The 27,133-nt window shown below is 39.9% G+C and overlaps 1 protein-coding gene across 1 annotated transcript in view; it reads right to left on the bottom strand.

Moving 5' to 3' along the window:
• Positions 1-7,372: 7,372 nt before the first annotated feature.
• ITGA8 (integrin subunit alpha 8) overlaps positions 7,373-27,133 on the bottom strand; it is a 178,849-nt gene continuing 159,088 nt past the window's right edge. The window contains exons 28-30 of the mRNA XM_004278600.4: positions 25,458-25,559; positions 10,037-10,159; positions 7,373-8,325 (exon numbers count right to left, since the gene is read on the bottom strand). Of these exons, the coding sequence (XP_004278648.1) occupies positions 8,239-8,325; positions 10,037-10,159; positions 25,458-25,559 (312 nt within the window). The 3' untranslated portion in view covers positions 7,373-8,238. The remainder of the gene's footprint in view (positions 8,326-10,036; positions 10,160-25,457; positions 25,560-27,133) is intronic.

Here is a 27,133-nt window from a genome sequence, read left to right as displayed (position 1 = left end):
GTGTTAGCTCTTCTCTAAATGTTTGATAGAATTCGCCTGTGAAGCCATCTGGTCCTGGGCTTTTGTTTGTTGGAAGATTTTTAATCATAGTCTCAATTTCCGTGCTTGTGATTGGTCTGTTTATATTTTCTATTTCTTCCTGGTTCAGTCTCTGAAGGTTGTGCTTTTCTAAGAAACTGTCCATTTCTTCCAGGTTGTCCATTTTATTGGCATAGAGTTGCCTGTAGTAATCTCTCATGATCGTTTGCATTTCTGCAGTGTCAGTTGCTGCTTCTCCTTTTTCATTTCTAATTCTGTTGATTTGAGTCTTCTCCCTTCTTTTCTTGATGAGTCTGGCTAATGGTTTATCAATTTTGTTTATCTTCTCAAAGAAACAGCTATTTGTTGTATTGATCTTTGCTATTGTTTCCTTCATTTATTTTTCATTTACTTCTGATCCGATCTTTATGATTTCTTTCCTTCTGCTAATTTTGGGGGTTTTTCGTTCTTCTTTCTCTAATTGCTTTAGGTGTAAGGTTAGGTTGTTTATTTGAGATGTTTCTTGTTTCTTGAGGTAGGATTGTATTTCTAAAAACTTTCCTCTTAGAACTGCTTTTGCTGCATCCCATAGGTTTTGTGTCACCATGTTTTCATTGTCATTTGTTTCTAGGTTTGTTTTGATTTCTTCAGTGATCTCTTGGTTATTTAGTAGTGTATTGTTTAGCCTCCATGTGTTTGTATCTTTTACAGTTTTTTACCGTAATTGATAGTTAGTCTCTTGGCATTGTGATCGGAAAAGGTACTTGATATAATTTCAGTATTCTTAAATTTACCGAGGCTTGATTTCTGACCCAAATATGATCTTTCCTGGAGAATGTTCCATCAGCACTTGAGAAGAAAGTGTATTCTGTTGTTTTTGGATGGAATGTCCTGTAAATATCAATTAAAGCCATCTGGTTTAATGTTTCAGTTCAAGCTTGTGTTTCTTTATTTATTTTCATTTTGGTTGATCTGTCCATTGGTGAAAGTGGGGTGTTAAAAGTCCCCTACTATGATTGTGTTACTGTCGATTTCCCCTTTTATGGCTGTTAGCATTTGCCTTATTGTATTGAGGTGCTCTTATGTTGGGCTGCTATATCTTCTTCTTGCTATATTGCTATATTGCTAATTGCTATATCTTCTTCCTGGAATGATCCCTTGAGCATTATGTAGTGTCCTTCTTTGTCTCTTGTGAGCCTTTATTTTAAAGTCTATTTTGTCTGATATGAGAATTGTTATTCCAGCTTTCTTTTGGTTTCCATTTGCATGGAATATCTTTTTCCATCCCCTCACTTTCAGTCTGTATGTGTCCCTAGGTCTGAAGTGGGTCTCTTGTAGACAGCATATATAAGGGTCTTGTTTTTGTATCCATTCAGCCAGTCTATGTCTTTTGGTTGGAGCATTTAATCCACTTACATTTAAGGTAATTATCAATATGTATGTTCCTATTACCATTTTCTTAATTGTTTTGGGTTTGTTTTTGTAGGTCTTTTCCTTCTCTTGTGTTTCCTGCCTAGAGAAGTTCCTTTAGCATTTGTTGTAAAGCTGGTTTGGTGGTGCTGAATTCTCGTAACTTTGGCTTGTCTGTAAAGGTTTTAATTTCTCCATCGAATCTGAATGAGATCCTTGCTGGGTAGAGTAATCTTGGTTGTAGGTTTTTCCCTTTCATCGCTTTAAATATGCCCTGCCACTCCCTTCTGGCTTGCAGAGTTTCTGCTGAAAGATCAGCTGTTAACCTTATGGGGATTCCCTTGTATGTTATTTGTTGCTTTTCCCTTGCTGCTTTCAATATTTTTTCTTTGTATTTAATTTTTGATAGTTCGTTTAATATGTATCTTGGCGTTTTTCTCCTTGGATTTATCCTGTATGGGACTCTCTGTGCTTCCTGGACTTAATTGACTATTTCCTTTCCCATGTTAGGGAAGTTTTCAAGTATAATCTCTTCAAATATTTTCTCAGTCCCTTTCTTTTTCTCTTCTTCTTCTGGGACCCCTATAATTCGAATGTTAGTGCGTTCAGGGTTGTCCCAGAGGCCTCTGAGACTGTCCTCAGTTCTTTTATTTTTTTTTCTTTATTCTGCTCTGTGGTAGTTATTTCCACTACTTTATCTTCCAGCTCACTTATCCATTTTTTTGCCTCAGGTATTCTGCTATTGATTCTGCTATTGATTCCTCCTAGAGAATTTTTAATTTCATTTATTGTGCTGTTCATCATTGTTTGTTTGCTCTTTAGTTCTTCTAGGTCCTTGTTAAACATTTCTTGCATTTTCTCCATTCTATTTCCAAGATTTTGGATCATCTTTACTATCATTATTCTGAATTCTTTTTCAGGTAGACTGCCTATTTCCTCTTCATTTGTTTGGTCTGGTGCATTTTTATCTTGCTCCTTTATCTGCTGTGTGTTTCTCTGTCTTCTCATTTTGCTTAACTTACTGTGTTTGGGGTCTACTTTTCACAGGCTTCGGGTTCGTAGTTCGCGTCGTTTTTGGTGTCTGCCACCAGTGAGTGAGGTTGGTTCCATGGCTTGTGTAGGTTCCTGGTGGAGGGGACTAGTGCCTGTGTTCTGGTGGGTGGGGCTGGATCTTGTCTTTCTGGTGGACAGGACCATGTCCAGTGGTGTGTTTTGGGGTGTCTGTGAACTCAGTATGATTTTAGGCAGACTCTCTGCTAATGGGTGCAGTTGTGTTTCTGTCTTGCTAGTTGTTTGGCATGGGGCCTCCAGCCCTCGAGCTTACTGGCTGTTGGGAGGAACTGGGTCTTAGTGTTGAGATGGAGGTCTCTGGGAGAGCTCTCGCCGATTGATATTACATGGGGCTGTGCGGTCTCTGGTGGACCAGTGTCCTGAACTTGGCTCTCCCACCTCAGAGGCTCAGGCCTGACACCTGGCTAGAGCACCAAGACCCTGTCAGCCACACGGCTCAAAAATGAAGGGAGAGCTCCTCTTCTGCCCCGCGCCCAGTGGGTGGGCCCAGGTGAGGCAAGAGGAGGCCCAGGCCCGGTGCTCGGGATGCCTGTCCCACGTACCGTTTCCACATGTTGTTTGGCAGCAACAGACTGAGCCGGCTCCTCCAGATCAGGTGGTGGGTGGCGAGAAGGGAGAGGACAGCATGGAAGGATGCAAGCTTAGAAGGCCAGAAGTCAACTTTTAATGTGATCACAATTCTGAAGGAGAAAATCTGCTGTATGTGTGGAAAAGAACATTAGGCCCTAGGGAGGTACTGTGTTGGCATTCATGGATAGCAACCAAAGGTGTTCATGTTTTGGTTCTTCCTGAGGTCACCAGGGTGCTGTGTCTTATAAAGGTAACCTGTGAGATGGTCACCTTTCACAGAGGAAGTGTGCAGCTCTGGAGGGAATTCTGCCTTTTCTCAGAATTCTCCAAGGAGGGATCCTTATCTTATTTTGCCCACTCTAGGCACCCAGATCTCAACTCAGCCTTTAGAAAGTTTTGATGCTGTTCAGTGTCTGCATGTAAAATGGCTGGAAGTGACAAAGGTATCAACAGAATTTGGGGAGAAGGCTGAGCTCTTGTTGCATACATACAACTAGAAAGCACTTTGCTACTCTCAAGACACGACAAGACTTCTTTCACGTCTCCCACTATGAGCGTGCGCAGGCTCTGACCGTTGGGGCTAGCCCATCATGGATTATTCTGGGTGTGCCGCGGGGAAGTCTTGCTCCGCTCAGCTGGTTTGTACTGGGATGGCGCATTGATTTTCAGCACCAGTATTCCTGAATCTTATTTCCTTTTACGTTTTTTCATCTGGGATACATAGGCACCTCTGGACCACCCTGAGTTTTTAGATATGTCTAGGCTTTAAAGTGTGAGTGAATATACAGTATGAAGTGAAGGATTCATCCTACTGCTTGCTTTCAGCTGTAAGAAAAGCATCCAGGCACTGGGTTCTTTTCACTGTAATTCATGAACACCAGAGAAGTGGCAACTATTTAAATACCTTTATGAGCAATAAATTGCTCTGTATTAAATGGTTGATAAATATTAGAACTCAAATGTGTACATTAAATGTACCAAATTCCAGTGAAATACAAATTGAAAGAAAGTAATATTTGAAAACAATTACCAAAATATTTTAAAATGCTGACAGAATTATGAAGGAAATGGTATTTTAGGTTAATGCAAATTGATCTAGTCCTCTTAACATATATCATCAAGAACTACAAAATTCTTCATATACTTTAACCAAACCACCTCACTCTTTTGAAGTTCACTCATTGAAATAACCAAAAAGAAGCCTCATGTATGAAAGTATTCAATTTCATGCTATTCTTAATATATGAATCTGTGAACAAATATTTCCAATAGGAGGGTTGGTTAAACAAATGATGATCTGCTAATTGGATCAAACATTGGGTAACTATTATAACAACACTGTGTGAACACTATAAATAGGATAAAAAATGTGTGTATCTCCAAGCTTTATAATGGGAGCAGGTTACAGGAGTACATATTTCCCATGATTATTACTGTGCACATATGTATATTCATTCATTCACTTTAGAACGGTTTTTGAGCACTGACTATATAACAGATGTTGGTGCTAGGTGTAGGAAACACAAAGGTGAAAGATATTCCTGCTCACACAGAGGGTCGGCCCAGCTGGAAAACAGTCATGAGAACAAATGGAAAAGTGTAGTCATTCACAAAATGCTATTGGAGAACAGGAGGAGCCTTTAAGTTGGCCGAAGACTCGAAGAAGGCTTCATAAAAAAGCAAAGATTTTTATATGGACAAAATTTGACAGCAGTGTAGAGAAAAGAAATCAGTTGTATGAAAGTGTAGGTATTAGAAATGACTCACACCTTTTTAAACATATGTATTGCGATTTAATTCACATACCATAAAATTCACCGATTTAAAGCATACAATCCAGTCCTTCTTAGTTTATTCATGCAAACATCACCACAATCTAAGTTTAGAACATGTTCATCATCCCAAAAAAGTGTCGTGTTCTCGCTCTTTCAAATCTCTTCCAATGTTAAATGTTTTTGTAGTAAAGAATCAAGGCGTGGGACTTCCCTGGTGGCACATTTGTTAGGAGTCCACCTGCCAATGCAGGGGACATGGATTTGAGCTCCGGTCCGGGAAGATCCCACATGCCGCGGAGCAACTACTGAGCCCGTGCACCACAACTACTGAGCCTGCACCCTAGAGCCCACGAGTCACAACGTCTGAGCCTGTGTGCCACAACTACTGAGCCCATGTTCCACAACTACTGAAGCCTGTGCCCCTGGAGCCCGTGCTCTGCCACAGAAGAGGCCACTGCCATGAGAAGCCTGTGCACCGCAACGGGGAGCAGCTCCTGCTCGCCTCAACTAGAGAAAACCCACACAGCAACGAAGACCCAACGCAGCCAAAAATAAATAAATGAATGAATGAATGAATGAAGGCATAAAGACAGAAACCTTTGATGTCTGCCATTGTGGGAAAGCTTTATGTTGCTTGTGAAACAAACCACAAATATGTCATCATGTCTTTAATTTTTAATTTTATTAGTGACAAGGTAAATAGGTACATGAAAATCTTCACAGATATCTACACGTGTATTTAAATAAAGCAAGAGTTGAGTTCAAAGAGTGGGGCTTCAGTGGTGACTGGTCCATGTTGTTTACTTAGTGTATAAAAATCTCCAAGTTTATAAAACTTGATTTGCCCATTTTTTTTCCCATTCTTAAAAGCTAGCTGCAAGCATTTCAAAAGGCATATCTAAAATATAGATAGATTCTAAGAGAAGCACGGCACATTATGAATGATGAAAGTGATTGGCTTTACATGATGAGAAGCAGATTCACTCAGTGCACTGGTAGAATATTCTCCATGCGGAGGGGGGGCGGGGATGCTCAAGAACGCACCTGACCTCAGTGTTCGTTGATGGCCGTCTGTGAGCTGCCTGCAGGTGGCAGCGCCTGTCCTTCTAGACGGGGACCACTCTTGGCTGAGATGTGAGCCTGGAGCTTGCCTCTGAAGTCCTCATACCTGCTCTGTTCCGGATCCAGCCTTGCCCCTGGCACCTCGAGTCTCCTCCAGGTGTCTGTACGCCCTGGCTCATAGGGTCCCAGACCTAAGAGTTCCTTCGCACAGGTTAGCTTAAAAGGCAATAGGTGTGTTTTCTCAGGGATCTTTTATTCTCTCTTGGCCAGAAGTCAGGCATGATGAGAAGATTTAGGGCTTTATTTGGGGGAAGAGAGACCCATCTCTGTGATATGATTGGAGAGACATCCCTCCAATCATCTTACAGAAACGGCCACCTCCCTGTACGACCAATTCCACCCAGACAGCTAACACCTAAGACCCCCTGTGGCTGGTGTGGGACCCTCCAACTCTTTGAAATGTGCAGTTCTCTCCCAGTGAGCCACACATACTGGGAGCCAGACTTGGGTTCCTGACAGCTTGAAACCACTACCGTGACAGACTTTAACTCACAGGCGGGAAGAATATGAACTGTTCAGTGTGTTCGTCCATGTGCCTTTCGTTTGGTTTCCAAAGAAGTTGTGCAGCTGTGACCAAATGGCTCCTCTCCAGGTTAAGTCATGACCGAAAATTTAGTGTCTGTGAGTCTGGCTCATCTTTCAAATCAAGTGTGATTATTGAAATAGGGATATAAATTTTCCACCTGCTTCATAAACTTAAGGATTTGGGTCTGCTGGTTCTATCATACTTAATATTCAGGATATTAATTTTAAAAATAACTAATGCCAGTGTAAACATGCTTTTGATACATAGGTCTATAAAATATTGCACATAAATATAAAATTTGTTCAGCATCTCTTCGTAATAGTTTTTCATTATCATAAAAAGGATACAAACTTGGGCAGACTATATAAATTTGGCTGGTCAATTTTACTTGAAAAATGATACTGTTACACATGATTATGGATTATTTACAAGAGTTTTAAACATAAAGTTTCTGTGATGGTTAAATTAAAGACAATGGGAAAATAGCTTAAGTAAAAATTATTTTCCAAAGTCATGTGCTATAAAGATTAGCAGTAAAAATGAATAGTAAAGTGGGAATAGGCAATTCTAAATAAAATCCCTAGGAACATGTTTTCTAGGTTCATCTCACATCTGCCTAACTTTATGTTTCCTCCTATTTATGTTTAATATGTCTTTTCTGTGAATATAAGTTTGAGGTGTAGTAGAAAAAAATAGGTGTTTAATACCAAGCTAAATGTTGGCATTGCCTCTTGTAGATATTAAAAATAATATGTTTACCCAAATTATTAAATTGCTTTTTTATTAATGGACTCTAGAAATTTTACCATTACTTTTAAGCACCACCGAGGGTCAAGAGTCCCTGGAAATTTGTATATTGCTAATTAAGTCAACGGAAAGATTATTATAATTTTTTTTTTGTAAAAGGAAATACAAATGCAACTTTTTGCAAAGCTAAATTAAGCAGATGTGAGGCCCTGGAAAGTGTGAATAAAAGTAATTTCAGGTAGAAGGCAGCAAGGTGTTGAGTGAAACGGTCTTCAAATACCAGTTTGCTTTTCTTTAACGCTGTCTAAATCCTGACTAAGTTCTGCTAAATGATATATTATGCACAAACTGGATATCTCGGAGGGAAATCTAGTGAGTGATTTTGAAAACCAGCGAACCAAATCTTAATTTCCAAATCCTCTAGAGTATCAGCCTAGAGCCATGGAAAATAAATAAATAAATCGTTATCCTCACTTACAAAGATGATCTTTGCCGTTTCCAAAGTACTTTCACAGTCCCAACAGCATAGGTTGGTCTCCCTGAGCAGTAACGTCATTAGAAATGTTTCTTTTCCAGAGGGAGGTGTCAAATATTCCGTTGGATACAGTAGTGTCGGAAGGTTTGGTCCTAGTTCACCTTCTAAAGTCTATCCTAATTCAGACATTGCATCTTTGAGACTTCAGTTGGATTTATCTGGAAAGCAACCTCATGTTCCCATACCCATTTCAAAGTGTCTGCCAAATACGGAAGGACTCAAGCCAAAGACATCTTCCGCAATTGTCCATTGTTTCTGCAGCGTCAAGGATGCTTCCTTCCGGAAAAGGGTCACTGGGATCCGAGGCAGCTTTTCTAAAGCACAGTGTAGACAAGGTGATACCATGGCCTTTCCAATTCTTAGGACACTGGCAGGTAGAGGAAAACCTTGGTTGAACCTTCCTGATCCTTCTTTTCTTTGAACTGGACCAGTGTCGGAGTTCGTTTGGTCTTTGGTTTTCCTTTTCATGCCTCAGGGGTTTTCTCATTGGTCAGCTGTTCCCTGTCATTCATATCATCCTGGGGGGGTCTTGCTCGGTCAAAGAATCCGCACTACAAAGAGAGAAACAGGCTAGCAAGTCAGGTCATCCTGAGAATTTGTGAAAGTCCTCATTCTAAGAGTTTTCCCTTTATTTGTTGTCTAAGGAACTTGGTGCTCTGAGAATATAATCTGCTCAATTCTCCAAATTAGGAGGTGAAAGCAGTGTGTTCTTTACCTGCAGAGAGGAATTCATTGCCTACGCAGAGCGTCTGTGTCCTTCCTGCAATGTCCATGGTGGTGGGAGAATGTTCATTTTATATAAACCACTTATGGACCTCGTATATTTTTCTGGGGTTACAGCAACCTGGCCCAAGGAGTCCCTCTCTGCTTTCGACGTGTTTTCTGGAGCCAGCAGCAATGTGAACTGCCAGCCAGGGATGGCAGATTCCTGAAGTGGACTGTGGGCTACCTTGGGATGGACTGAAGGAAGAAGTGAGGAGATGCTTGTCTATCTCTCTGCACTTGGTGGAACATACAGTATATGGAGGAAAATTAGATGGGTCCTTTATTTCAATCCCAGAACATCTTCGTGACTCTGAAAATCAATTAGCAACTCGGGGAAGAGGTGATTATAGAATTTTCATTCTCCTGAATTTCAAAGGAATACTTGGTCTAGGAGAATATAACTTTTCCTAGGAACCTAGAACCTTAATTCTTATTGTTTCTTAGGTTGGAAGCCCAATTTGTTGGGTTTGACTTATAACCATTGAGTCATCTTTCCTTTGTAGGACTAGTGCAATATTCTATCAATTGCTGTGTATCGTTGCATCATTTATGGACATAAAGTTTATATAAATAACAGACTAACATGAAAGTCTATTTGTAAAGGTAGACTATGCAGTAGACCTTTGTGGGCTCAGGATGGCACAAAACAGCTGATAATGATCAGGAAAGCCATTATTTAACTCAAAAGGCAAGGTTTTCTCAGTTTATTAAGCATGCCTCATGTTGTTTCAAAATAAAAATACACTATGATTTTGGAGAATGCCAACAATAGCGATTAACTAAGATGTGACTGGATTAATTACTTTCACAGTCATGTCACTGTGACATTGTTTCTATTTTGGAATGGAAAGCTCTGTGAAACTTGGCAGTACTGTGGTTTGGGGACCAGAAATTAACTCACATTGTAGACTTTTAGTAGAAACTTTAGCAAAACACATGAAAGAGTAAGTTAAGGCTTCTTAATGGAGATGGACTAGTTGGCAAGATCAGAAAAGCAAGTCTGAGAATATTAGAACATGCATGATCTATGTGGTGTCATTGAAAGCCCATGTAATAATTAATTACTATATTAATTGCATCCGTATAGTGCTTATAAAGAAAACTCTCAAAGTATTGCTGATAGGATTGTGTCAACAAAAAGCTGAAGATCTCGATTAATTAAATAAGAAAAAGAAGTGTTCATCATAACATGATCACTCCAAGCATATTGGAAAGAAGATCACAGGTCTTAGTTAATGAAGTCCAACTCTCTTTACATTTATTTACAAGAAATTACAAGATAAAAGCAGCAATAAACACCCTCAATCTTCTTAAATGTCACTTCCACAAGCATACTAAGTTTGCCAAAGCAAACAAGACCATTTTCCCTTCATGTCCCTATGTTGGAAATTCCCAAATCATGCCTCTAGCCTTGTCTTTTAAAATCCTAGGTATATCCTTCTAAATCCTCTCCGTGGCCTCTCTACTGAAAAAGGAAAAGAAAGCAAATAAACTTACCTTCCATAAAGCCAAGGTTAAAATGGCCAGAACCAGTAATCCAAGAAGTATTGCTAGTATTATTACCCATAACGGGATCGAGAAGGAAACATTTGGGGTTGCCCAAATAACCGATGTTTTAATCTGGAATGGAACATAAAAGAAATGAGCTCTAACGTGAAAACTACTGGGTGAAGTAGAGCAGTAATTACCAATATAATACTGGGGGGGAGTACTTCTGAAAGGATCCATGCAATAATTGAAATCACCCCAGGGGCGATTCGATGGTTTACAGCACTCGAACATGGCATCTTAAAAATTGGCACGTTCTCAGGCCTCCAGGTTAGGTGCAAGTCCAGTTACAGACACTTGGTGGGTGTTTGGCTTATACCAACCCAGAAACCCTAGAATAGAATTGAGGTGGACCAGGAACCAACAAGGTGGAAAGGAGTTACCTTAAATTGGGTTGGACCTTTTACGGCAAAAAATGGCTAAAAGTAAACCCTACAAAAAGCCAAGTCTGCCCACACGTTTCTTCACAGAACTGGGCTCACCTCACTGAGAGGTGAGCTTGCAAACAACCATGGACTGCTGGAGTGCAAGAAGGATAGACATCACCTAATTCCTCATTTTACAGATGAGAAAATTGAGTCCCAGGGGACTAAGTGATCCACAGATCTAATTAGTGTCACTGCCTCTTTAGCCCTAGGCTCTGTGCTCTTATCAAGAAAGAGCCCATCATTGCTCTAGTAATCACAGTCATGTAAGGCCATGATGCATTTTATGAAAGTAACTCACATTTTATGAAAGTAACTGTAGTCAGTGACATGAATGCTAATTGTCCCAATGTATTGGAGCTGCCTTCGGTCTTAAATCCAATTTTCAGTTGCTGTTGGGCCTCACTGAATTCCCCACTGTTGCAAGGGAACTTCGACGAAAAACGAGACCTTCCCCGCAGGACTGCACGCTCCATGTGTGCGACCCACCCCTGCCTCCCCACATGGGAAGAAGCAGCTCTACTATAGCCCATGTGCTGGGGACCTCTGCCTCTGGAGACTCCCAAAAAAACCAAGGAGAGACCCAGCCCTGCCGCACACACCTGCTGTCAAAGAAAAGAGAAAGAAAAATATTCTTGGATCTAAAATGTTATTCACTAAAGCAGGCCTATCTGGTTTTAGAGAGAAGTGAGCATCGCCTCAGTTGAACTGGTTCATGTGCTCCTGGTTTTAACTGTGTTGGTTGGAAGGATCCTGAGTCTCGTCCTGACCCACATGCAGAAACTCTAGGCCATACTTCCCTACCCCACCAGGAGGTGAGGGTGAACTCAGGGTGGGGTGGTGGTTCTGGTGCTGCCCCTGGCTGGAAACATGGGTGTTTTCAGAGTCTGTGCTCTAGTGCTGGGTCCTGCCTCTGCTCACATCTTTTTTTTTTTTTTTTTAATATTTATTGATTTGTTTTTATTATTTATTTATTTATTTTGGCTGTGCCTGGTCTTAGTTGCGGCATGTGGGATCTAGTTCCCCGCCCAGGGATCAAACCCAGGCCCCCTGCACTGGGAGCGTGGAGTCTTACCCACGGGACCACCAGGGAAGTCCCTCTGCTCACATCTGTCCTTCCACCTTCTTAACTAGATTTGAGCATTCTGCCTGTGCTCTTCTTAGCCTGTCAAGGTTTTTATTGCTCCTTCATCCTGGTCCACGTCCCTTGTGCCACACACGTACTGATGACTTATTCACTTGATTCTCCAGCCCCAAGTATCATTTACATCCAGGCTGAGCAACGACACTGATGGTGGTGAAACTGCTAGAGATTCCACGTGGTGAGGAATGCCGGGGACTTGACAGATGCTCTCAGTGAGAGAAAGCCTAGCATAACCTACTCACCTTTGTACCTTCCTCCTTTACCTGTTAGCTTCCCTGGCTGGTGTTGCCCCTATTCATCCAGAGCATCGATAAGAGGGTTCCATGATAGCAACGTTCCATGACCACAGAGGGATCACACTCACCCTACTTGACACAGTTTGAGGACGGGACACATGGTACCAATTTTGAAGAAATGCATTGCAAGGACTCAAACATCTCCATTCCAGTAATTTACTCTGAAGTGATCCTCTGCATGGTTATGGTTCCACAAGCCAGTTGGGGACCAGACAGTTTCTCTTTATATCCCTTTTCCTTGGTGAATTACATCTGATAATGTATGAAATCAGTGCTCAATCCTGCATCTTAAGGTGCTCAGAGAAAGGGCATGAAATGATAACTTAAAATAACCCTAATATTACTGGAGGCACACCGATACAGTTTTTTTTTTTTTAACATCTTTATTGGAGTATAATTGCTTTACAATGGTGTGTTAGTTTCTGCTGTATGGCAAAGTGAATCAGCTCTATGTGTACATATATCCCCATATCCCCTCCCTCTTGTGTCTCCCTCCCACCCTCCCTATCCCACCCCTCTAAGGGGTCACAAAGCACCGAGCTGATCTCCCTGTGCTATGCAGCTGCTTCCCACCAGCTATCTACCTTACGTTTGGTAGTGTATATATGTCCATGCCTCTCTCTCGCTTTGTCCCAGCTTACCCTTTCCCCTCCCCGTGTCCTCAAGTCCATTCTCTGTGTCTGCATCTTTATTCCTGTCCTGCCCCTAGGTTCTTCAGAACCATTTTTTACTTTTTTTTTAGGTTCCATATATATGTGCTAGCATATGGTATTTGTTTTTCTCTTTCTGACTTACTTCACTCTGTATGACAGATTGTAGGTCCATCCACCTCACTACAAACAACTCAATTTCATTTCTTTTTATGGCTGAGTAATATTCCATTGTATATGTGTACCACATCTTCTTTATCCATTCATCTGTCGATGGACACTTAGGTTGCTTCCATGTCCTGGCTATCGTAAATAGAGCTGCAATGAACATTGTGGTACATGACTCTTTTTGAATTATGGTTTTCTCAGGGTATATGCCCAGTAGTGGGATTTCTGGGTCATATGGTAGTTCTATTTAGTTTTTTAAGGAACCTCCATAGTGGCAATTTAAATTCCCACCAACAGTGCAAGAGGGTTCCCTTTTCTCCACACCCTCTCCAGGATTTATTCTTTGTAGATTTTTTGATGATGGCCATTCTGACTGGTGTGAGGTGATACCTCATTGTAGTTTTGATTTGCATCTCTCTAATGATTAGTGATGTTGAGCATCATTTCATGTGTTTGTTGGCAATCTGTATATCTTCTTTGGAGAAATGTCTATTTAGGTCTTCTGCTCATTTTTGGATTGGGTTGTTTGTTTTTTTTGATGTTGAGCTGCATGAGCTGCTTATATATTTTGGAGATTAATCCTTTGTCAGTTGCTTCATTTGCAAATATTTTCTCCCATTCTGAGGGTTGTCGTTTCGTCTTGTTTATGGTTTCCTTTGTTGTGCAAAAGCTTTTAAGTTTCATTAAGTCCCATTTGTTTATTTTTGTTTTCATTTACTTTTCTCTAGGAGGTGGGTCAAAAAGGATCTTACTGTGATTTACATCATAGAGTGTTCTGCCTATGTTTTCCTCTTAACAGTTTGATAGTGTCTGGCCTTACATTTAGGTCTTTAATCCATTTTGAGTTTATTTTTGTGTATGGTGTTAGGGAGTGTTCTAATTTCATTCTGTTACATGTAGCTGTCCTGTTTTTCCAGCACTACGTATTGAAGATGCTGTCTTTTCTCCATTGTATATTCTTGCCTCCTTTATCAATGATAAGGTGACCATATGTGCATGGGTTTATCTCTGGGCTTTCTATCCTGTTCCATTGATCTATATTTGTTTTTGTGCCAGTCCCATACTTGTCTTGGTTACTGTAGCTTTGTAGTATAATCTGAGGTCAGGGAGTCTGATTCCTCCAGCTCCACTTTTCTTTTTCAGTATTGCTTTGGCTATTCAGAGTCTTTTGTGTTTCCACACAAATTGTGAAATTTTTTGTTCTAGTTCTGTGAAAAATGCCATTGGTAGTTTGACAGGGATTGTATTGAATCTGTAGATTGCTTTGGGTAGTAGAGTCATTTTCACAATGTTGATTCTTCCAATACAAGAACGTGGTATATCTCTCCATCTTTTTGTATCATCTTTAATTTCTTTCATCAGTGTCTTATAGTTTTCTGCATACAGGTCTTTTGTCTCCTTAGGTAGGTTTATTCCTAGGTATTTTATTCTTTTTGTTGCAGTGGTAAATGGGAGCGTTTCCTTAATTTCTCTTTCAGATTTTTCATCATTAGTGTATAGGAATGCAAGAGATTTCTGTGCATTAATTTTGTGTCCTGTTACTTTACCAAATTCATTGACTAGCTCTGGTAGTTTTCTGGTAGCATCTTTAGGATTCTCTCTGTATGGTATCATGTCATCTGCAAACAGTGACAGTTTTACTTCTTCTTTTCCAATTTGTATTCCTTTTATTTCTTTTTCTTCTCTGATGGCTGTGGCTAAAACTTCTAAACCTATGTTGAATAATGATGGTGAGTACGCAACCTTGTCTTGTTCCTGATCTTAGTGGAAATAGTTTCACTTTTTCACCATTGAGAATGATGTTGGCTGTGGGTTGGTCATATATGGCCTTTATTATGTTGAGGTCGGTTCCCTCTATGCCTACTTTCTGGAGAATTTTTTTTTAATCATAAATGGGTGCTGAATTTTGTCAAAAGCTTTTTCTGCATCTATTGAGATGATCATATGGTTTTTATCCTTCAATTTGTTAATATGGCGTATCACATTGATTGATTTGCGTATACCGAAGAATCCTTGCATTCCTGGGATAAACCCCACTTGATCATGGTGTATGATCTTTTTAGTCTGCTGTTGGATTCTGTTTGCTAGTATTTTGTGGAGGATTTTTGCATGTATATTCATCAGTGATATTGGCCTGTAGCTTTCTTCTTTTGTGACGTCTTTGGTTTTGGTATCAGGGTGATGGTGGCTTCATAGAATGAGTTTGGGAGTGTTCCTCCCTCTGCTATATTTTGGAAGAGTTTGAGAAGGATAGGTGTTAGCTCTTCTCTAAATGTTTGATAGAATTCGCCTGTGAACCCACCTAGCCCTGGGCTTTTGTTAGTTGGAAGATTTTTTTTTTTTTTGGCGGTACACGGGCCTTTCACTGTTGTGGCCTCTCCCGTTGTGGAGTATAGGCTCCAGATGTGCAGACTCAGCAGCCATGGCTCACGGGCCTAGCCACTCCACGGCATGTGGGATCTTCCCAGACCGGGGCATGAACCCGTGTCCCCTGCATCGACAGGTGGACTCTTAACCACTGCACCACCAGGGAAGCCCAGTTGGAAGATTTTTAATCACAGTTTCAATTTCCGTGCTTGTGATTCGTCTCTTTACATTTTCTATTTCTTCCTGGTTCAGTTTCGGAAGGTTGTGCTTTTCTAACAAATTGTCCATTTCTTCCAGGTTGTCCATTTTATTGGCATAGAGCTTCTTGTAGTAATCTCTCATGATCCTTTGTATTTCTGCAGTGTCAGTTGTTACTTCTGCTTTTTCATTTCTAATTCTGTTGATTTGAGTCTTCTCCCTTTTTTTCTTGATGAGTCTGGCTAATGGTTTATCAGCTTTGTTTATCTTCTCAAAGAAACAGCTATTAGTTTTACTGATCTTTGTTATTGTTTCCTCATACGATTTTTAATTTACTTCTGATCCGATCTTTATGATTTCTTTCCTTTTGCTAATTTTGGGGGGTTTTTTGTTCTTTTTTATCTAAATGCATTAGATGTAAGGTTAGGTTGTTTATTTGAGATGTTTCTTGAGGTAGGATTGTATTGCTATAAACTTCTCTCTTAGAACTGCTTTTGCTGCATCCCATAGGTTTTGGGTCATCGTGTTTTCATTGTCATTTGTTTCTAGGTATTTTCTGATTTCCTCTTTGATTTCTTCAGTGATCTCTTGGTTATTTAGTAGCATATTGTTTAGCTTCTATGTGTTTGTTTTTTTTCTTGTAATTGATATCTAGTCTCATAGCGTTGTGGTCAGAAAAGATACGATTTCAATTTTCTTAAATTTACCAACGCTTGATTTGTGATGCAAGATATGATCCATCCTGGAGAATGTTTCATGAGCACTTGAGAGGAAAGTGTATTCTGTTGTTTTTGGATGGAATGTCCTATAAATATCAATTAAGTCCATCTTGTTTAATGTATCATTTAAAGCTTGTGTTTCCTTATTTACTTTCATTTTGGATGATCTGTCCATTAGTGAAAGTGGGCTGTTGAAGTCCCCTACCATGATTGTGTTACTGTCGATTTCCCCTTTTATGGCTGTTAGCATTTGCCTTATTGTATTGAGGTGCTGTTATGTTGGGCACATAAATATTTACAATTGCCCTATCTTCTTCTTGGATTGATCCCTTGATCATTATGTAGTGTCCTTCTTTGTGTCTTGTGATAGCCGTTACTTTAAAGTATTTTGTCTGATATGAGAATTGCTTCTCCAACTTTCTTTTGATTTCCATTTGCATGGAATATCTTTTTCCATCTCCTCACTTTCAGTCTGTATGTGTCCCTAGGTCTGAAGTGGGTTTTTTGTAGACAGCATATATATGGGTCTTTTTTTTGTATCCATTCAGCCATTCTGTGTCTTTTGGTTGAGTGTTTAATCCATTTACATTTGAGGTAATTATCAATATGTATGTTCCTATTACCATTTTCTTAATTGTTTTGGGTTTGTTTTTATAAGAGTTTTCCTTCTCTTATGTTTCCTGCCTAGAGAAGTTCCTGTAACATTTTTTTGTAAAGCTGTTTTGGTGGCGCTGAATTCTCTTAGCTTTTGCTTGTCTGTAAAGGTTCTAATTTCTCCGTTGAATCTGAATGACATCCTTGTTGGGTAGAGTAATCTTGGTAGAGTAACCCTAACCCTAACCCTAACCCTTTCATCACTTTGAATATGTCCTGCCACTCACTTCTGGCTTGCAGAGTTTTTGCTGAAAGATCAGCTGTTAATCTTATGGGGATTCCCTTGTATATTATTTGTTGCTTTTCCCTTAATTTTCCCTTAATTTTTGATAGCTTGATTAATATGTGTCTTGGCATGTTTCTCCTTGTATTTATCTTGTATGGGACTCTCTGCGTTTCCTGGACTTGATTATTTCCTTTCCCTTATTAGGGAAGTTTTTTGAACTATAATCTCTTCAAATATTTTCTCAGTCCCTTTCTTTTTCTCTTCTTCTTCTGGGACCCCTATAATTTGAATGTTGGTGTGTTTAATGTTGTCCCAGAGGTCTCTGAGATTGTCCTCAATTCTTTTCATTCTTTTTTCTTTATTCTGCTCTGTGGTAGTCATTTCCACTCTTTTATCTTCCAGGTCACTTATCTGTTCTTCTTCCTCAGTTATTCTGCTATTGAATCCTTCTAGAGAATTTTTAATTTCATTTATTGTGCTGTTCATCATTGTTTGTTTGCTCTTTAGTTCTTCTAGGTCCTTGTTAAACGTTTCTTGTATTTTCTCCATTCTGTTTCCAGGATTTTGGATCATCTTTACTATCATTACTCTGAATTCTTTTTCAGGTAGACTGCCTATTTCCTGTTCATTTGTTTGGTCTGGTGGGTTTTTACCTTGCTCCTTCATCCGCTGTGTGTTTCTCTGTCTTCTCATTTTGCTTATCTTACTGTGTTTGGGGTCTCCTTTTCGCAGGCTGCAGGTTCATAGTTCCTGTTGTTTTTGGTGTCTGCCCCAGGTGGGTAAGGTTGGTTCAGTGGGTTTTGTAGGCTTCCTGTTGGAGGGGAGTGGTGCCTGTGTTCTGGTGGATGAGGCTGGATCTTGTCTTTCTGGTGGGCCGGACTGTGCCTGGTGGTGTGTTTTGGGCTGCCTGTGAACTTAGTATGATTTTAGGCAGCCTCTCTGCTAATGGGTGCGGTTGTGTTCCTGTCTTGATAGTTGTTTGGAATGGGGTGTCCAGCACTGGAGTTTGCTGGTTGTTGAGTGGAGCTGGGTCTTAGCGTTGACATTGAGATCTCTGGGAGAGCTCTCGCCAATTGATATTACGTGGGGCCAGGAGGTCTCTAGTGGACCAATGTCCTGAACTCGGCTCTCCCACCTTAGAGGCTCAGGCCTGACACCCGGCTGGAGCACCAAGACCCTGTCAGCCACACGGCTGCAGCATCCATCTGCCATTATTGTTGCTTTCTTTCTCTCTCAACAGCTGAGCACGATAACATACACCCTCTTTCTCCTGAACCGGGAGAAGCTGAAGGAGAGCTGGTGGGAGCAGGAGGGGCCACAGTCACAGTTGAGGCTTGACTCCAACAAAGTCAAAACAGCGCGAACCCCCTTCTTCCTGCGCCCTGCACCAACTTTCCCAGCATGTGAGCTGCCGCATCACTTTCGCCTTATGATACAGTTTTCAGAATGAGAATTTCAGAATTTTGGAACTACAAAGGGTAGTAGTGGTCATGCACTCATAAGCCAGTTACAGTGACCTAGGAGATAGAAAATCTGATGCCATGGACAATTCTGAGGTTTCTTGTAAATGTTTCTTCCCCCTAAGCTCTTAAGTCCACTAAGGAAACAGCATAGTTTTGGTCTGTATTTTGTGCATGTGTTAGAGATCACCAAAATTTACTAATAGATAATTTACAGGAACACAGGCAACAATACTTTTCCATGTTCCCTCTTCTGATTTACCTAATTAATATCTGAAGTCACCTCCCAATGTTTCATTTTAACATAGGAAACAGTTCTAATTTTGTAAGTTAATAAAAACGCTAAGCTAAAGGAGTTGAAATAAGGGCTGATGGTCTGTTCAAATTGTTGGTTTAATAAAAAGAAATGGAATGAGAGAGTAGCTGCTGAGTTTTTGCTGAGTTTCTTTGCCCCTTGGCTATTGCAGGCTTCAATGTCTTATCTATAAAACTAGTCTGTCGGCATACAGATGGCCAAAAGGCATGTGAAAAGATGCTCAACATCACTAATTATTAGAGAAATGCAAATCAAAAGTACAACGAAGTATCACCTCACACTGGTCAGAATGGCAATCATCAAAAAATCTACAAAAAATAAATGCTGGAAAAGGTGTGGAGAAAAGAGAACCCTTTTACAGTGTTGGTGGGAATGTAAATTGGTACAGCCACTATGGAGAACAGTATGGAGGTTCCTTAAGAAACTAAAAATCGAGCTACTGTATGATCCAGCAATCCCACTCCTGGGCATATATTCGGAGAAAACCATAATTCAAAAAGATACATGCATCCCAGTGTTCACTGCAGCACTATGTATTTACAATAGCCAGGACATGGAAGCAACCTAAATGTCCATCGAGAGATGAATGGATAAGGAAGATATGGTACATATATACAATGAAATATTTCTCACCCATAAAAAAGAACGAAATAATGCCATTTGCAGCAACATGGATGGACCTGGAGATTGTCAAACTCAGTGAAATAATTCAGACACAGAAAGAGAAATATCATATGATATTGCTTATATGTAGAACCTTAAAAAATGGTACAAATGAACTTATTTACAAAACAGAAATAGAGTCACAGATGTAAAAAAACAATCTTATGATTGCCAGGGTGGAAAGGAGGGAGGGATAAATTGGGAGATTGGGGTTGACATATGCATACTACCAAATATAAAATAGATAACTAATAAGGACCTATTGTATAGCACAGGGAACTCTACTCAATGCTCTTGTAATGGCCTATATGGGAAAAGAATCTAAAAAAAGAGTGGATATATGTATATGTATAACTGATTCACTTTGCTGTACAGCAGAAACTAACGTTGTAAATCACCTATGCTCCAATAAAAATTAAAAGAAAAAACCAAACCCCACCCCCCGCCATGGGCTACCTGTGGAAACAAGCAGAAGAGGTCACTCACAAAGATCTAATAATGATATTTGAAGGTTTTTTTGCAGAAGTGATGGAAAAGTACAAATAAAATACCCCATTTAATACCCCATTAAATTGAACAGGGTATGCTTATTAGGGTGTCTAGAAGCAGAAAACAGCTTTACAAGGTATAATTACAAAATCTGCTGGCTTTCTGTTTGCATTTGCTTCCAAAGAGTCTGACAACAGTCTTAAAACAGTCTCAGAGAAGATGATCACTGATATCCTTATCCGTTCCAAAATCTGAAATTCTCATCACCAAAACTTTTGCCAGTCTGCTCCTGGTAACATTATGTTCATTTGAAAAATACCATTTCATACCCTTTCTCTGAGCACTTTCAGTGGAAGGATTATGCATGTCATATACGTTCACCATCTGTAATTAACTAAGGGGAAAGGACATAGAGATTTAAAGGAAGACAAATTCAGTGACTTTGCCCCCAAGCCTGCATTCTGCTGTCCTCGCCTGCTGCCTTTAGGACTTGTATGTGGCATGGAGGCTGCCCGATCTCTATCTAAACCGGGTGCAGGTGCAGCGACCTTCCGTCGCCCCTGGTGGTTCCCTAAGCTTATCCAGGTTTTTCACTGCCTAGTCGAGAAGTTGTTACACTAGAGACAGTAGAAATACAGAACAACAGTAGTGCCCCAGAGCACTTCCTCGGATTTCTAGGGCTGAGGATTTAGATGTCTGCTGCTAGAACAGGGTGGATGAGTCAAAGGTAACACATCATTGGGAGAGTCATCCAGGTCTTGGAAGGAGAGGTCTTTCTGAGAACACATTGATTAGGGAGTCAGGTGACATATTCAGGTCTGTAAATGGCAACGGGGCATTTCATCTGCAAGTGGAAACAGGTAAAGCCAAGCTTTCCTGAGACTCAATACTCTGTATAGACGAGAAACTTGAACTCTACAGGCAAGCTTAAGAGAAAAGACTTAATTGATCACTTTTATGGGACCAGCGTTTATTTAAATTTGTCATAGTCCTGTGGAAACCCTAGGATGGTTTGGAAGAAGCTTGGCCACGAAATAAAATGTTGAAAAATACCCAAACTTTGTTATTTCTAATATTTATATTTGGTAGCTCATTTAGACAAGCTCACAAGAAGCTTAGATTATCCATTGGATAAGAAATAAGAAAAGTAGGTCTTAATTTCTAGAGTTCCTAATGACTTAACACCAATTTATAGTAAGAATTTTTCATTCATTTCGAATAAGATTTATTAAACAGCCTATGTTCTCTGAAGCTCTGTTGGTATTATCAACAGCTCCAAGCTGGAACACTCTATAACTCTGGTGTAGATTAGTGCTCTCCAATAGAAATATAATGCAAGCCATGTATGTCATTTAAATTTTATAGTCATCCCATTTAAAAAGAGTGAAAAGAAACATGGGGCATTAATTTTAATAATATATTTAATTTGACCCTAAATATCAGAATTATCATGTAATTGATATAAATTATATCAACATGTAATTGATGTAAAAATATTCTTTCTTTTTTTTTCTTTTTTTTAACTAAGTCTCCAAAACCCAGTGTTTATTTTACACTTGCAGCAAGTGACAACTGCTGGATTTTTATTGGTTAAAGTAAAATGTAGTCTTACCCCAAAAATAAAGCTGCGTTTAATGGAAAAAATATCTTATACTGCTACAGTTTTAAGGTTTACATTTAAGTGAGATAAAATGAAATAAAACTACTAGTTCAGTTCTTCAGTCACTCGACCCACATCTGGGGGCCTCACCATCCATGGTAATGTGGTGAGTGGCTACCATATTGAACTGCACAGCTTGAGAACTTTTGTATAATCTCACACAATGGTGTGTTGAGCCAGATTACCCAAGTCCCTCTTTATTAGATTCATTTATCAAGAAGGTGGTCCCAAGGTGGACAGTGGGGTGTATTTAGGACTAAAGCTTTACTTTAAGAATATGGGTTTTTGACTACATATATCAACTGCTTTAAGAAAGAGTCACATTGAGTAACTTGAGTACTTAAAACATAGGGAGAAAAATTCAATTACATGCCAACTAATTAACAAACTGTTTTTCTTTTTTTTTAATGTATCAAGAACCTATGGCTATTTAAAGAATTAGTATAAAATTTTAACAATCCACTTAATATAACTGTCTGCAATTTTAGGAAGGGGGATCCATGAATTCTAAGTGGTTTAGATGTTCTTAAGGCGATGCTAAGTAGGGAACGTTTAATCTTACCTTTATCGTGTTGTAAATCTTGTTGTTCTTTATTATGCTGGAAAGACCATAAATAAGTCTTTAATATGCCTACATTTTATCGTTGACATTTATGATATGTTTTTGTATATTTTGACAAAATACCAAGGTAGAAGGAAAAAGCTCTGTCGTATTTGCAATGGTGATTAATGTTGATGTCTGTATTTATGTATCACAAAATCTTGTGTAAACATACTTCAGTGGGGTCACAAGAATGTTTTATATAAATGTACCAAGACACCCTACCTAGAGTGCCATTTAGAACAAAATAATAACATGAAGTGGACCAGCTGAACGTACCTTTCAACAACATTCAAATAGCTCCTATGAGAAAAGAAGTCCTGTGATAAGTTTGAACTCCAGACAATTGTTTCATGTAAGAGATCCATTTTAAGATTCTGGAGTTTTGCTAACAACTCAAAAAGTCAAATGGACTCATAGTTGATGTGTGAGTTCTTAATTAAGGATTTTACTGACATATTTTATAATAACTGCCTTTGGAGTTACACCATTATATCCTCTTCTAGATGTAAATTATTCGGCTTTAGTCACATGACACACAAATGCCAAAGTTTATGAATAGGCAAAAAAAGTGCTCAAATAACTGATTTTTTTTTCTTCTGCGCTGTAATGATTCAGCATTTAGTCATATCCCCTTTACATCATGCAACCTTTTCCTTGCCTCTGAACACGACAAGTGTCACCTGGCACGGAGAGTTCATTTGTTACAAACACAGACACTGTGCCAGTAGCAAGTGGGGATTACTATTTTCTTCAATATGGAAAGTTTATCTAGGGTTCAAGAAATGGTTGCATTATGACCATGTTGAAAAGGAAGCACAGATAGACTCCTCATGGCACACAAGGGCCTAGTAAAACAAGCAAATATTTTTGTCTTACTACCAAAGAAGGAACCAAGATGCTTTCCCCAGTGGCAGAGTATGGACTGGAGGTCTGATGATCCTTCAACCACCTAGTCCAACTGATTCTACCACCAGAAAGCAATTCCCTTCTGCTGGGTCCTTTTCAAGATAAGGATGACAGGATTTTTGAGAACACGCTCTAAGAAACAGCTCTAAGCACAGTCCTCTCAAATCAAGCCTGTAGGGCACAGCTAACTTCCCACTGGCAACATCTCCTTCAGTCAGTCAGGGATTGGGAGACCTAAGAAGTTTTCCCATAACCTTTACATAAACGGTGCAGTAAATCATCTACATCAGATAACAAGACTTTTTAAAAGATGCAGTAACAAGGGTGGTAGGGACGGGGGAAGCATGTATCTGATCATTTTGTGGATCTTTTGAGATGAGTTGAGAACAGCAGGCTGGCACCTGTGGCCAGGACAGAAAGATGCAATCCTGTTGATGGAATTGACTGTCACATATGTTTCTGTTATGGAGCATGTGCTCAGAGAAGACAAAGGACCCAGATTTATCTCCCTTAGAGTTACAAGCCTTTGAACCTCCTTGGATGAGCATTCTATATTAAAAACCCAAAGCCTCTGTTTTCTAGGTTGAACATAAATCCAAACTCCAGCAGACATCTCGTAAGAGAAACAGAGGCAAGCTAAGTGAAGGAAGATGTGGCAGTATTTGCTTTAAATGCTACCGAAGTCTACTGAAATATTTTGACTGTGTGAATCATGGATGTTTCCTGTTGGACTTCCTGGACTCTGCTGGAGAAGGTAAGCCATTTTGGGGGGGTTGCTGTTATTGAGACCTGAGACTTAACTCGTTTTAGGTACAAAGCTAGAGCTTTTTATACATAATTTAATTAATCTTCTTAACAATACTTTCAGGTCAATGTGGTTAACAGCCTCAGCAAAGTACGTAGAGTGATTTCCAGAAGGTTTCCACTTAGAGCAGGGTGGATCCAGGGTGAAGGCCAGGAGAAGCTGTTTTGAAATCTGTGGATTTTCTTCGATGCTGCCTGCCTGTGTTAGAGGTTCCCAATCCTAGCTTCACTGCAGAACCATCACTTGTAGGGCTTTCAAAGCGCAGTGGCAGAGCTCCACCCGACTCACTCAATCCTGATGTTTCAGATGGGGTCTGAGCACGTATAAACCTTAAAGTCACGTGGACGGTGATTCTTTGCATACTCAGGGTTGAAAATCACTCATCAAGGGATGAATTTAAATTATAAAAAGTAGATTAGGCTAGAAAGAGTAAGTATTAGTTACCTTTTAAAGACCTAGGCTGAAGAGCAATTACGAGAGTATCGACTTTTACACCGTCCGAAGCAATGCTTCTCAAACATGACAGGGTACCTGCTGCCCTGATGGTTTTGATAAAAGGCAGATTCTGACTCAGCAGGTCTGGAGTGAGGCCTGTTTCTGAATTTCTAACAGTTTCTTAGGTACTGCTGATACTGCTGGTCTGCAAAACACATTTTGAGTAACAAGGACCTGGGGACCAGAATCCAAGTCGAGGTTGCAGGTTTCTATGGCATGACCAAGAGATGAGGTTTACATGTTAACATTGTTTCCTGGAGCCCTGACTGTGGTCACTGTCACCGTTAAAGGCAGAGTTTTGGTGACCGTGCCTGTTCATCCCCCGTCATCTGTTCTCCCCTCTGCTCTGCATGGCCTTGCCAGGTTGCCAGCAGTTGTGCTGTGACAGATATGTGGCTGTCAGTAATGTTTAATAGCCTCAATTGAAAACCTGTTTCATTCAAATGAAGCTCAGAGTGTACTTCTTTCTTCCCCCAGATATTACTGGTCTTTGCTTAGAAAGGAAAGATGACTGTTCCTGTAGCTGGTCTGTGGCAACTGTCCCTAAGGAAGAGAGTCTCCCTCATCCCTCACTCACCAGGCTGTCTTTTTTTTTTTTTGGTGGGGGGTACACGGGCCTCTCACTGTTGTGGCCTCTCCCATTGCGGAGCACAGGCTCCGGACGCGCAGGCTCAGCGGCCATGGCTCACGGGCCCAGCCGCTCCGCGGCATGTGGGATCTTCCAGGACCGGGGCACGAACCCGTGTCCCCTGCATCGGCAGGCAGACTCCCAACCACTGCGCCACCAGGGAAGCCCACCAGGCTGTCTTTAAAATTACAATCGGTATGACTTCATTCTGATGATCACGACTATCTGGACTTCTTTCAAACAAAAGAGCCTAATTAAAAAAATGGTATTAGTCCTGAATTTTGTGGGAGAGGGGTAGAAGTTTACAATGAAGGTTTAAAAATTTGATCAAATAACACTAAGGAATTTCCAGACTGAAATAAGAAAATAGTGATCTGAAGCGGGAAACTTTTCTCAAGCCACTGTAATAAGCATGTAAACCTACCACAAGCAAAATAGTGATTTAAAAACTAATTTCAATAAAATGATTTGTACCTAATATATTTTAAGATACTCACTGCTATGCTGCCTTCAGGGAGTTTGGCTGGCTGGTCTTTATAAGGCATCTTCTTAACTTCAAAGGACACCAGGGATGCAAGAGAATAGGGATCATTTTTCCTCTGAAATTAGAAACATTTAGTTAAGTATAGTCCATGTAAAGCTTTTAAAAGTTATATTGGCAGCCAACTGGTTGTTTTTCATGTTGTCCATTTCCAAAGCAAAATTTTCTGCTTCCTTCTCTCTTCCTTTTCTCTCTTTACTTTTTCCGCATCCATCTATCCATTCATGATCCATTCATCATCTCCCCGTCCACCTTCTGTCCATCATCCACCCATCCACCCACCCATCACCCATTCACTATCCATCCAACCAACCATTCATCTTCTTATTTCTAAAGGTAATTCATCTTATGAACAAAAGAGTTGGCATAATAAGGTTAAAATAAAAACAGAAAAGCAGAGTTCCTAAAAGGAGTAAGCACAAGTGCCATTAGAACATAACAGGGAGACATCGTGGGTTACAAATTCTTGTTATCTGAGAGAAGGAAATATTTTAGGAGAGAGACTGCTGCTAAGTTGCAAAGAAATTAATCACATTTCATCTTATACAGAAGACCCTGAACAGATCTCTCAGTCATGGCGCTATTAGGATTTTGGGTTGGTTAAGGAACTGTCCTGTGCATTGTAGGATGTTTAGCAGCTTCCATGGCATCTACCCACTAGATGCCAGTAGCACTCCTCACCCAGTTGTAACAATTGAAAATGTCTCTAACTACTGCCAGTGTCCTCTGGGGAGCAAAATCCCCCTGGTTAAAAACCACTCACCTAGAACCATACAGTGTTTTTGACAGAACTTTTCAGCAAGTTCTTTTTGTTTAATCGGTTCTCATATTAACCGTTGATTAAGGTCAAGGGAAAGTATTTAAGAGTAACTCAAGGAAAACCATTCTGAGAACTTAAGCTCCTGTGGTTCTCCTGCGTTTAGCTTGAGACAGTGATGAGATCTATCCAGGGGTGGGCTGTAGCTGGCTCATAATGGCGCTGGAGAGCAGAATGTTAAAATTTCAAGAATTTTGAGTACCTGTTGTTAAATAGAGCCATTATTAAAACAAGTTATATATACATAAACGTTAGTAAATTATATTTTTAAAAAGGTAATAAACACTCTAAACTCAGTACTTAGCAATAATTTTATTGCATTTTACTATTATCTATGCTCTTGATATTATTTAAGTCTATTGTATCTGTAGAGGAAATAGTATATGATGGTGTGCTGCTCTGCATCTCTTCCCAACTCTGTATTCGGTGATGCCATGTTGGCAGCTTGAAACTGACCATGGCAGGAACAGTTACACCATGGGAATCAGCAAATGTTACATTTCAGAGTTTTTTTCCCTCCAGAAAGTGGTTTATTAAACATTTACTAGCACTTCACCATCTATAATCCAATGTTGGGTTTCTTGAGGCCAATCCAACAGGTTGCATTGTAATAATTTCAATATTTTTACAAATTTATTTTTCCCCTGTGGTTCAATTTTTTCTCCCTTCAATAAACCCCATTTCTTCTACGTACTGAGGACAGGCTAGAGTATGCAAAACTTTTATATATACTTAAAGTCACTACTTCTTTGGCTTTTTTTTTTTTTCTATCCTGACATTATAGGGTAAGCAACTTTGTTCATTTGGAAAAATTC

Source organism: Orcinus orca, chromosome 2, assembly GCF_937001465.1.
Source record: "Orcinus orca chromosome 2, mOrcOrc1.1, whole genome shotgun sequence".
Taxonomy (NCBI): domain Eukaryota; kingdom Metazoa; phylum Chordata; class Mammalia; order Artiodactyla; family Delphinidae; genus Orcinus; species Orcinus orca.
Note: the sequence above shows the minus strand (reverse complement) of the source record. Positions and strands in the feature narration are given on the sequence as shown.